This window comes from Hypanus sabinus, chromosome 7, assembly GCF_030144855.1.
Source record: "Hypanus sabinus isolate sHypSab1 chromosome 7, sHypSab1.hap1, whole genome shotgun sequence".
Lineage (NCBI taxonomy): Eukaryota > Metazoa > Chordata > Chondrichthyes > Myliobatiformes > Dasyatidae > Hypanus > Hypanus sabinus.
In genome coordinates this window covers 105,621,577-105,635,142 of record NC_082712.1, presented here as the reverse complement: position 1 = coordinate 105,635,142, position 13,566 = coordinate 105,621,577, and the positions used below count along the sequence as shown (strand labels likewise).

The 13,566-nt window shown below is 40.8% G+C and overlaps 1 protein-coding gene across 1 annotated transcript in view; it reads left to right on the top strand.

The window, feature by feature from the left end:
- The window catches only part of LOC132397523 (mucin-2-like), a 232,308-nt gene that overhangs the window by 45,648 nt on the left and 173,094 nt on the right, over positions 1-13,566 (top strand). Inside the window, exons 10-11 of the mRNA XM_059976354.1 lie at positions 2,089-2,199; positions 5,875-5,944. Coding sequence (XP_059832337.1) covers positions 2,089-2,199; positions 5,875-5,944 — 181 coding nt within the window. The remainder of the gene's footprint in view (positions 1-2,088; positions 2,200-5,874; positions 5,945-13,566) is intronic.

The window sequence follows — 13,566 nt, the reverse complement described above, 5'->3', positions numbered from 1 at the left end:
TCAGGGAGTAGTGAGAACAATGAGCTGCCAGAACAAGTGGTGCATGCAAGCTCAATTTCAATGTTTAGGTGAAGTTTGGATAGGTCCATAAGGGTATGAAGGGCTATGGTGCTGGTGCAGGATGATGGGGTTTAAATGGTTCAGCACGGTTTAGATGGGCCAAAGAACCTGTTTCTGTTCTATACTTTTCTATAACTCTAAGATCCTAAAAGGAATAATGGAATACAGTATTACAGTTAGAAAGTAAGTGCAGTGTAGGCAGACAATACAATACCATAACAATGTAAATTCAGATGTTAAGAATCACCTTATCGTACCAAAGGACCATTTAATAGACTTATAATGGGGAGGGACATTCAGAATCAGAATCAGGTCTAATTGGCATAGGTCATGAAATTTGTTGTTCTATGGCGGCAGTATTTTGCAATACATAATGAGAAAAATATGAACTACAATGAGTGTATGTATCTAAAATTAAATAAGTACTGCAAAAAGAGAGTAAAAATATTGAGGAAGTGTATTTGGGTTCACTGTCCATTCTAATGGTAGAGGGGAAGAAGCTGTTCCTGAATCATTGAGTGTTTGCCTTCAGGCTGCTGTAGCTCCTCGTCCCTAATGGTAGTAATGAGAAAAGGGTATGTCTTGGGTGATGGGGTCCTTAATGATGGATGGTGCCTTTCTGAGGCATTGCTCCTTGAAGATATCATAGTTGCAATGAAAGCTAGTGTCCATAATGGAGCTAGCTGGTTTTACAACTTTTTGTGCCTTTCTTTAATCTTGTGCAGTAGCCCCTCCATACCAAATGGTGACACAACCAGTTAGAATGCTCTTCATAGTACGTCAATAGAAATTTGCATGTGTCATTGGTGACATACTGAGTCTCCTCAAGCTCCTACTGAATATAGCCACTGTCATGCCTTCTTTGTAATGGTATCAATTACTTGGCCCAGGGTAGATCTTCAGAGATGTTGGCACCTAGGACTTGAAACTGCTCACCCTTCCCACTGCTGATCCCTTGGTGAAGACTAGTATGTGTCCTCGACTTCCCCTTCCTGAAGTCCACATTCAGGTCCTTGGTCTTACTGAGATTGAGTGCAAGGTTGTTACTGCAGCATGGCTCAACCTCATTCTGTCTCCCTCCTGTAAGCCTTCTCATCACCATCTGAAATTCTGTCAACAAAAGTGTCAGTGGCAAATTTATCTATGGTGTTTGGGCTGTGCTGAGCCACACAGTCATGGGTGTAGAGAGACTAGAGTAATGAACTAAGCACACACCCCTGAGGTGTGCTGGTGTTGATTGTGAGTGAGGAGGAGATGTTATTTCCAGTCTACACAATCTGTGGCCTCCCATGAAGATGTCAAGGATTCAGTTGTAGTGGGAGGTACAGAGACCCAGATTTTAGGATAACAAACAGAATCAATTGTGCTGGTCAACAGTCAGCAGCAGGTCCTTATTTCATTAGTGCATTTAGTTTCTAAATTACCACCACCTGGAGAAGTGAACAAGAAGTTGTATGTCTGTTGGGGAAATGCATCTTGTACTTTTATGAATTCTCTCCAAGTTTATTTGCCATAGCTATTTTGCCATTTGCAATTTGCCATAGCTTGCTCAATTCTATTTGACTGCGGCAGATTGCCCCTTGAATCATATCCAATCAAAAATCTGATCTTTTAGATAAGGAAAATAACTGGAACAGCATCAGTTCTTGACTTCTGGAAGAATTATGGGAAAAATGATGTTAACTAACTGAAATACTAATTAGAATATTCAAAGCCATTGGCAGATTTCTAGGGTTAAAGCATCAGGAATGCCATAATGCATATCGTAAATTAGTTTATCTGTATTTTAAACTGCATTTGATGCAGTTAAATGAATGGTAAAGCAATAAAAGTATAATTTATATAAACTTGATGTCATAAAACCTCCAGGTTCAAAAGTAAACAGTTCTTTTATTAAGTAACTGAATTAAAAAAGGATCAACTGCACTTGCTACAAATTGTTCCATTGACATCGCTTATCTTGCTCAATCCAGTTGTTGAATTTCAACCACCTACCTGAATTAACTACCTAAAATATTCTGTTAACAGGATTGTGATCAGCAACATTATACTTTACTGGCAGAGATTGTGTCTTGTGGAACAACATCAACTGAAACCTGTCTAAAAACTGTGGTGCTGTCAACAGACCATAAACACAATGTAAGTTCGTTCCGAGGTTATGAGACTGAACTATAGACACCCCTACAATTTACCTCTGATAACCCTACTGTTTATGCTATGAAATAGCTCATCATGCAGACTTCTAATCTCTTGCATCAACTGCATTACTTGTTTTCTTTTTATTATAGAATCCTCTCTTCAATATTAATATTTGCTACTTAACACAGATTTTAATATTTGATATTAGGAATTTAATAAGCATTACATTAATGAATGAAGTAACATTAATATTAATTGATGTGATGATAAAGAAGGGATAGGGCATTATTTGAGGACCTTTATTATTTGAGCCACTGAGTTCAAGAGTCAGGAAGTTAATCACCATGAAGCACCTGACAGCCATAGTGTTTGCTTCAATGCAACATTGGCACCTAAGGAAAGAGAGCTTCACTGAAAGTTCAAAGTTGTACTATTGAAGATCAGCTTGCTGCCATGCACTCTCATAATGTTACCAACGTGACTCCAGATGTCATTCAGCATCAATGCAGGAGAGTGCTAATACATTCCCAAATATATAAAGCTGATATACTTATAAATAGTATAGCTGGCAATAAGGGAGACTAATTGTCTGGCGGGACAGAAAATGTACAATTGCTGCTCATGTCTGTTCTTGTCCTGGACTGAGGTAGTGACTTTTCCATGTGGTGTGCAAGAAATTTTGTCAAGTTATTATTTTTCATTTGGCTAATAGGACGGTGATGTGGTGGATGATGAATTGGAGGATGCATCCAGATACCCAGATTGATAACTAGAGTACTATCCTAATGAGCTTCTTGGATTCATTGCACCAACCATCATAACCGTCTGATGTTGATTATATGCAGAATTCATCTGCATGCAGTGTATAGCCCTTTTGTTTTATGAACAGCCCTGGTTACTGTATGGAACCTATAAAGCTATTGGAAAGACCCAGACTGCTGTTCGCTACTCAAGGAGAAACAAACGAGCTCTCATCACTTTGAGTAGACAGCATCTGTGAAGTTACTGTTGCATTAGTGGCTATAAATGTGACACTAATACAACAGGAGGCACTACCAGAAATGATCGCAGGCACATGTTCAGGGTTACTGTGACATCAGGCAGGTCATTCCAGAAATGAGATCCAGGTCACAGGAGATGACTAATCTCAATTATGATTTATATTTAAAACTTAGCTTTTGGGTACCAAACTTCTGTATCAGGTGGACACATAAACAATAATCCTTTGGTTTATCTGCTTCAGCCTCCACTAGATACAAGCCTTGCCTTTCACCCCTTTCTCCTGCTGATCAAAATGGAGCCGTAACAACAGCAAGCCCACAATTCCCAAATTTTAATGACAAAATGAAGGCACCTTTTGCCTTAGCTTGTGGTGTATTGTCCAAGCAACATTTCTAATGTCAACCAACTCAGGTGACTACTAACCTGAAGAGTCTGGGGTTCTGCACAAGTTTCTGTGTAGAATTCACACAATGCGTCCATGCACATACATGGTGATGTTTGACAGGCCAGTATCAATGCACAGGGACTGATAACACTAACTGCCTACTCTGCATATTTTTTGTGTGTATACAAAACACACAGAATGAAATATATCTACCTAATAGTAGCACGATTTTTTCTATCATTTTTTTCTATCAGGGACCATCAATGATCCCTGTAAAGACTGCAAACACATCAGGACACAAAGCCTTGAAAGGAAAGGCAACATAATAAAATATTTAAGCCAATATTTCCATTGCTGTCGAACACTGCGCCCTTTCTTCAGTCTATCATTTTCCACCATATTTTTAAATCACCTTATTAATGATTCTTGTCAGTATTCCTCATGTGTCTCACTTTACTCCTTCTAATTTACTTTGATGCATTATACCTGAAACATCCCACATACTTTGCCACACTCACCCCTTCTGTTGTGTATTTCCCATTAATTACCTTTGCCATTCTTGCTGGTCAGACTGAAGGTAACTTTAAGACACAAGAGGATCTGAGGCCATGAGGCTATAGCTCCCTAGAAGGAGAGGCACAGAGGGTAGGGTAGTAAAGAAGGCATTTGGCATGCATGCCTTCATATTGCCTTACACTGAGTACAACAGTTGGGATATCATGCTGCAGTTGTACAAAGCTTTGGTAGAACCGAGAGAGTGCAGAAGATATTTACCAGATTGTTGCCTGGGCACTAGATATAAGGAATGTTGCCTGGCTGTAGATATAAGGAAAGACTGAATAGGCTGGGTTTATTCTCTCTGGAATATAAGAGGCTGAGAGGTGACTTTAGAAGTTTCTAAAATTATGAGTGGCATAGATATAACCATATAACCATATAACAATCACAGCACAGAAACAGGCCATCTCGGCCCTTCTAGTCTTTGCCGAACGCTTACTCTCATCTAATCCCACTGACCTGCACTCAGCCCATAACCCTCCATTCCTTTCCTGTCTATATACCAATCCAATTTTGCTTTAAATGACAATACTGAACCCGCCTCTACCACTTATACTGGAAGCTCATTCCACACAGCTACCACTTTCTGAGTAAAGAAATTCCCCCTCATGTTACCCTTAAACTTTTGCCCCCTAACTCTCAACTCATGTCCTCTTGTTTGAATCTCCCCTACTCTCAATGGAAAAAGCCTATCCACATGAACTCTATCTATCCCCCTGATAATTTTAAATACTCTATCAAGTTCCCCCTCAACTTCTACGCTCCAAAGAATAAAGACCTAACTTGTTCAACCGTTCCCTGTAACTTAGGTGCTGAAACCCAGGTAACATTCTAGTAAATCTTCTCTGTACTCTCTCAATTTTGTTGACATCTTTCCTATAATTCGGTGACCAGAACTGTACACAATACTCCAAATTTGGCCTTACCAATGCCTTGTACAATTTTAGCATTACATCCCAACTCCTATACTCAATGCTCTGATAAATAAAGGCCAGCATACCGAAAGCTTTCTTCACCACCCTAACCACATGAGATTCCACCTTCAGGGAACTATGCACCATTATTTCTAGATCACTCTGTTCTACAGCATTCTTCAATGCCCTACCATTTACCATGTATGTCCTATTTGGATTATTCCTACCAAAATGTAGCACCTCACTCTTATCAGCATTGAACTCCATCTGCCATCGTTCAGCCCACTCTTCTAACTGGCCTAAATCTCTCTGCAAACTTTGAAAACCTACTTCATTTTCCACAATGCCACCTACCTTAGTATCATCTGCATACTTACCAATCCAATTTACCACCCCATCATCCAGATAGAGAAGTCTTATTCCCAGGGCAGGGATGTCTATAAATTAAGGAAGCACTGAAGGTTTAGTCTGAGAGGAGATAAATTTAAAGTAGACCTGAGGGGATAAGTTTTTGATACAGAGGGATTGGTTACATGGAACAAGCTGCCAAGTGAACTCATGGAGTCAAATACAATTATAACATTGAAAAGACAACTTGGAAAGAAGAAGAGTGAAGGGTTATAGACCTCTAATGCAGGAAAATGGGATCAGTGTAGACAGGGTAAGATGGAAAAGCCCTTTTCTGTCCTATACGAATCTAAAATTCAATATTTTTATAATTAGAGATGTTGAAATGCAGCTTAGAACTAATCCATTAATTCCAATCTTCTCTTTGTATTATACAACACTCACTTGTAATAATTGGTTTTATTTCAGGTCCTCGTTTTTAAAGATAGTGGAAATGTTATCATGAATGGTGTTAAGGTGACTTTACCTCTGGTAACAGGTAAGAACAACTGCGGTGAAATCCATTAAAGGTACTTTGTTTAATATCATCTGAGGTATAATGGGACAGATGAAGTTTTGAAACTTTTTTTACTATATTGCTACAAGTAGAGCACTGTATGCTTTACATGTAGCAACATATGGTGCTTCATTCAGCAACAATCAGGCATGCCAGCCAACATGACCAAGGGCTGTGTCCTCCAGACAGTTCACAAAACCACTTCTTTTACTTATCTTCTTTTAAATATGATTCTGCTACTAAGCTGCCTGCAATTTGAACCTGTGATTTACACTTTGATGATGAGTTTTCATGCCGATTAAGTGATCTGGTGCTTTGCTGTCTCTGTGGGAGTTTGTTGAGGTTTTCGGTAGAGTGTGCTGCCTGCAGACTTCTTGATCAGAAGTCCATGATCAACTCAATTTCTTGCTCATTTCACCAATTAAAGCATCAAGCAAGATTGAAATCAATTCAGACAAATGTGGAAGGCAAGCAGGTATTCAGTGCCATCTGCCTGCATTGAATTGGTCTCTCTCTTTCCCTCCTGCACTATGTTGGTGCAGGAAGGTGCCTGCATTGAATTGGTCGGTCTCTCTCTCCCTCTTGCACGGTGCTGGCGCAGGAAGGTGCCTGCATTGGGTGGGTCTCTCTCTCCCTCTTGCACGGTGCTGGCGCAGGTAGGTGCCTGCATTGAATTGGTCGGTCTCTCTCTCCCTCTTGCACAATGCTGGCGCAGGTAGGTGCCTGCGTTTGACCAGTCCCTCTCTCCCTCTTGCTTGATGCTGCCAGGGTCTTGGGCCTTAGGCAAGGTTTAATCATCGCAGTTTGTGGTTGGACTCTGCAGTTCATGTTATATGTGTTTCTAGCTTCCAGTTGCTCCTTTTTTTAATGCTATTTTCTGTGGTTTAATCAGGGTAGCTGGCTCTGCAGCCTGCAGTCAACAAACAACTGCACTTAATTAAAATAAACTGAACTGAACTGAACGTTCCTTGTCTGTTTCAATGACTCTGTAATTTGTTGTTTTATATTCTGTGTTTTTCACTCATTTCTTGCCATTTGTATGATTTGTACCTTTTTTGCATGATGGGTGTTCGATTTTTTCTTTAAATGGGTTCCATGGTGTTTCTATGTTTCATGCCTGTCTGGTGGAAGATGAATCTCAGAGTTGTATACTGCATGCATACTCTGATAATAAAGATACTTTGAACTTTAAACGTATAGCAAACACAAAATGCAGGAGGAACTTGCAGGTCAGGCAGGACATATCCCTCCATAGACACTGTCTGACCTGCTGAGTTCCTTAAGCACTTTTTGTGTGTTGCTCACGATTTTTAGCATCTACAGAATCTCTTGTGTCACTGTTTCACTGATGTACAGAACTTGTCACAGAGTCTATCAGGCAGCAACTACATTAGTTCTTACATTAAGAAGTAATGTGATCTGAATAACCTGATGACATTTTGCTTCATAATCTAACATATTTAAATAAGTAAAAAAAGGCAGATAATGCATTTATAATATTGGGAGAGGGTTAGCGGGACACTGGTGAGGCCTAAATTGGAGTATTGTGTGCAGTTTTGGCCACCTACTTACAGGAAAGATAAAAATAAGGCTGAAAGAGTACCAAGAAAATTTACAAGGATGTTGCTGGTCTGGAGGACCTGAGTTAAAAAGAAGGATTACATAGGTTAGGACTTTATTCCTGGGAATGTAGAAGATTGAGCGGAGATTTGAGAGAGGTATACAAAATTATGAGGGGTATAGATAAATTAAATGCAAGCAGGTTTTTTCCATTGAGGTTTGGTGGGATTACAACTAGAGGTCATGGGTTAAGGGTAAAAGGTGAAACCATTTAAGGGAACATGAGGAAAATGTTCACTCATGACACTGTGGAATGAGCTGCCAGCGCAAGTAGTGCGTGCGAGCTCAATTTCAACTTTAAAGAAGTCTGGATAGGTACGTGGATAGTAGGGGTATGGGTTACTATGGTCCTGGTACATGTTGATGTGACTTGGCAGTTTAATTGGTTCAGTATGAACTAGATGGACCAAAGGGCCTTATTCTGTGCTGTACCTTATGACTCTTAGTCCCTATTACAAACTCTCTGCTTCAGGTTGAACAAGTTAGGTCTCTATTCATTGGAGCGTAGAAGGTTGAGGGGGGATTTGATCGAGGTATTTAAAATTTTGAGAGGGATAGATAGAGTTGATGTGAATAGGCTGTTTCCATTGAGAGTAGTGGAGATTCAAACGAGAGGACATGATTTGAGAGTTAGGGGCAGAAGTTTAAGGGAAACACGAGGGGGTATTTCTTTATTCAGAGAGTGATAGCTGTGTGGAATGAGCTTCCTATAGAAGTAGTAGAGGCCAGTTCAGTTGTGTCATTTAAGGTAAAATTGGATAGGTATATGGACAGGAAAGAAGTGGAGGGTTATGGGCTGAGTGCGGGTAGGTGGGACTAGGTGAGATTAAGAGTTCAGCATGGACTAGGAGGGCCGAGATGGCCTGTTTCCGTGCTGTGATTGTTATATGGTTATATGATATCCCACAAGTAACACTGGTTACTCCTGAAAGCTGGTTTTCTTTTTGTTAAGTCCTATGCACAATTAGTATTATGGTGTTAAATCAAAATGATGCTGATTGGATCCACCAAATCTAATCTTAATACAATATTATAAACTGAGCTGTGTTCTGTGTTCCAGCCTTGAATTAAAAATGCCATAGTTGCATCAAAATATAGATGGGTTAGATGTCACAATACAAGGTATAAACAATAGCTGGACATTAGGTCATAGACATATGTAGGCCATTATGGGAATCATACCGAGGCCATTATGAGAATCATATATTGACCTCCAAATAGCAGCCAAGATGTGGGGTTGAGATTGCAAAGGAAGCTGGAAGAGGTGTGTAATAAGGGGAATGGAAAGTTCAATATACAATGGGATTGGGAAAATCAGGGTTGATGTCAGATCGCAAGAGAGGGTCTTTGTTGAATACCTACGAGATGGCTTTTTAGAGTAGCTTGTGCTTGAGCCTACTCGGGGAAATGCTATCTTAGATAACCCAGATCTTATTAGGGACATTAATATACAGGAACCGTTAGGAGGAAGTGATCACAATATGTTTGAATTCATACTGCAATTTGAGAGGGAGAAGCATAAGTCACAAGTATCAGAATTGCAAAGGAATGAAGGGAATTACAGAGGCATGAGAGAGGAGCTTCCCAGATAGATTGGAGGAGAATATTGGCAGGGATGATGGCAGAGCAGAGATGGCTGAAGTTTCTGGGAATAATTCACAAGGCACAGGATAGATATGAGAGAGGTTGCTGATTAGATAATGGATGTATTGGTCGTGATCTTTCAAGAATCACTTGATTGGGACTAGAAGATTACAAATGTCACTCCACTGGCTAAGAAGGGAGGAAGGCAAAAGAAGGGAAATTATAGGCCAGTTAGCCCAACCTCAGTGGTTGGGAAAGTGTTGGAGTCTATTCAACAGATAAGGAATATAACAACAAGGATGCTTTATTAGACACTAGTCAGGCTGCATTTGGCCGATTGTGAACAGTTTTGGGCCCCATATCTCAGAAAGAATGTGCTGTCATTGGAGAGAGTCCAGAGGAGGGTGATTCCAGGAAGGAAGTGATTAAATATGAGGAGCATTGGCAGCTTAGGCCCTATACTCACTGGAATTTACAAGAACACAGGGTGATCTCATTAAAACCTACAGAATATTGAAAGGACTTGATAGGATGGGTGTGGAGAGGATGTTTCCTCTGGTGGGGATATCCAGGACTAGAGGGCAGAGCCTCAAAGTAGAAAGATAGAAACATAGAAAACCTATAGCACAATGCAGGCCCTTCAGCCCACAAAGTTGTGCTGAACAAGTAATTACTTTAGAAATGACCTAGGGTTACCCATAGTCCACTATTTTTTTAAGCTCCATGTACCTATCCAGGAGTCTCTTAAAGGATCCAATCATATCCACCTCCACCACCGTTGTCAGCAGCCCATTCCATGCACTCACTCATCACTCTGCATAAAAATTGACATCTCCTCTGTACCTACTTCCAAGCACCTTAAGACTGCGCCCACTCATGTTAGCCACTTCAGCCCTGACTAAAAGCTTCTGAATATCCACATGATCAATGCCTCTCATCATCTTATACACTTCTGTCAGGTCACCTCTCTTTCTCCGTCGCTCAAAGGAGGAAAAGCCCAGTTCACTCAACCTATTCTTGTAAAGCATGCTCCCCAATCCAGGCAAAATCCTTGTAAATCTCCTCTGCATCCTTTCTATGGCTTCCACATCCTTCCTGTAGTGAGGCAACCAGAACTGAGCACAGTACTCCAAGTGGGGTCTGACCAGGGTCCCATATAGCTACAACATTACCTCTCGGCTCTTGAACTTAATCCCACTGTTGATGAAGGCCAATGCACTGTATGCCATCTTAACCATAAAGTCAACCTGTGCAGCAGCTTTGAGCATCCTATGGACTCAGACCCCAAGATCCCTCTGATCCTCCACACTGTCAAGAGTCTTACCGTTAATAGTATATTCTGCCATCATATTTGATGTACCAAAATGAACCACCTCACACTTATCTGGGATGAACTCCATCCGCCACTTCTTAGTCCAATTTTGCATCCTATTAATATCCCACTGTAATCTCTGTCAGCCCTCCACACTATCCACAACATCCCCAACCTTTGTGTCATCAGCAAATTTATTAACCCATTCATCTACTTCCTCACCCAGGTCATTTATAAAAATCATGAAGAGAAGGATCGCAGAACAGATCCCTGAGGCACACCACAGGTCACCAACCTCTATGCAGAATATGACCTGTCTACAACCACTCTTTGTCTTCTGTGGCAAGCCAATTCTGGATCCACAAAGCAATATCCCCTTGGATCCCATGCCTCCTTACTTTATCAATAACTCTGCATGGGATATCTTATCAAAGGCCTTGCTGAAATCCATGTACACTACATCTACCGCTCTACTTTCATCAATGTGTTTAGTCACATCCTCAAAAAATTCACTCAGGCTCATAAGGCAAGACCTGCATTTGACAAAGCCATGCTGACTATTACTAATCATATTACGCCTCTCCAAATGTTCATAAATCCTGCCTCTCAGGATCTTTTCCATCAGCTTACCAACCACAAAAGTAAGACTCACAGGTCTCTAATTTACTGGGCTATTCCTATTCTCTTTCTTAAATAAGGTAACAACATCTACAACCTTCCAGTCCTCCAGAACCTCTCCTGTCTCCATTGACCATGCAAAGATTATTGCCAGAGGCTCAGCAGTCTCCTCCCTCACCTTCCACAGTAGCCTGGGGTACATATCATCTGGTCCTGGACACTTATCCAACTTGATGCTTTCCGAAAGCTGCAGCACATCATCTTTCTTAATGTCTATATGCTCAAGCTATTCAATCCACTGTAAGTCATCCCTACAATCAGGAAGATCCTTTTCTGTAGTGAACCCTGAAGCAAAGTATTCGTTAAGTATCTCTGCTATCTCCTCTGGTTTCATACACACTTTTCCACTGTCACACTTGATTCGACCTATTCTCTCATGTCTTATCCTCTTGCTCTTCACATACTTCTAGAATGCCTTGGGGTTTTCCTTAATCCTGCTCGCCAAGGCCTTCTCACAGCCTGTTCTGGCTCTCCTAATTTCATTCTTAAGTTCCTTCCTTCTAGCCTTATAATCTTCTGGACCTCTGTAGTTACCTAGTTTTTTGAACCTTTTGTAAGCTTTTCTTTTCTTCTTAACTAGATTCTCAACAGTCTTTGAACACCACGGTCCCTGTACCCTACCATCCTTTCCTTGTCTCATTGTAACATACCTATGCAGAACTCCTCGCAAATATCCCCTAAACATTTGCCACATTTCTTCCGTACATTTCTCTGAGAACATCTGTTTCCAATTTATGCTTCTGAGTTCCTGCCTGATTTCCCCTTACTCCAATTAAACACTTTCCTAACTTGTCTGTTCCTATCCCTCTCCAGTGCTATGGTAAAGGAGATAGAATTGTGATCACTATCTACAAATTCTCTCCCACTGAAAAACCTGACACCTGACCAGGTTCATTTCTCAATACCAGATCAAGTACAGCCCCTCCTCTTGTAGGCTTATCTACATATTATGTCATGAAGCCTTACTGAACACACCTAACAAACTCCTCTCTATCTAAATCCCTCACTGATTGAGGGATGAACATTTAGAACAGAGGTCAGAAGGAATTTTTTAGCCAGGGAGTAGTGAATTTGTGGAATACTCTGCCACAGACTGTGGTGGGGTGAAGTCTGTGAGTATACTTAAGGCAGAAGTTGATAGTTTTCTGATCAGTCAGAGCATCAAAAGATACGATGGGAAGGCAAATGTATAGGGTTGAGTGGGATCCGGAATCAGCCGTGATGGAATGGTGGAGCATACAGAATTAGGCTGAATGGCCTAATTCTGCTCCAATGTCTTATGATCTTATTATATTGTAATCAAGTAGTCAATTAAAGTTCAACTAGAAGGGAAATTATGTAGTTTCTTACAACTTCATCTACCACCCTCATCATCTTACACAGAATTCGTAGCTTTATAAACCTATTTAGGCTGTATCTGAAATATTGCATACAGTTCTTGTCACCACATTACCAAAAGAATCTTGAGGCTTTGGAGAGGGTGCCAAAGGTGTTTGTCAGTTAATGTTAAATGTAAAGAGACAGATCACTGTCTCTTTAACAGTGTTGAAAGACAGTGGGATCTTGGGGTCCAAGTTCATAGCTGCCAGAAAGTGTCTCTACACAGGGTCATGGCATGGTTAGCAAGACACATGGCATGCTTCACACACAAAATGCTGGTGGAACACAGAAGGCCAGGCAGCATCTATAAGGAGAAGCACTGTCGACGTTTCAGGCTGAGACCCTTCATCAGGACTCACAACAAAGTAAGTCTGCTGTGTTCCACCAGCATTTTGTGTGTGTTGCTTGAATTTCCTGCATCTGCAGATTTCCTTTGTTTGCACATGACATGTTTGCCTTTATTAGCTGAGGCATTAAATTCAAAGGTCATGAAGTTATATTGTAGCTTTACAAAACTCTAGTTAGACTGTATCAGAAGTATGGTATACTGTTCCGGTTATCCCAAGGCTTTTGAGAGTGTGCAGAAGAGGTTTATTAGGATGCTACCTGGATTAGAGGGCATGGGTGATAATGAGAGGTTGGACAAACTTGGGTTGTTTTCTCTGGAGTGGCGGAGGCTGGGTGGGGGGAAAGATCTGATAGAGGTTTAGAAGATGATGAGAGGCATAGATAGAGTCAGCAGATATCTTTTTCCCCAGGTATGAGATATATAAATCCAGAGGATATGCATTTAAGGTGAGAGGTGACCATTTCAAAAGAGATGTGGAGGCAGTATTTTTAAATAGAGAGTTGTGGGTGCCTGGAATAGGGTATGGGATGGTGGCAGATACAGCAACATTAGAGGCATTGAAGAGACATTTAGATGTGAGGATAATAGATGAATCTGGACATTGTGTAGGCCAAGGGGACTAGTTTAGTTTAGTTTAGTTGACCATTTGATAGCTAATTTATTTGACTTGGCACAACATTG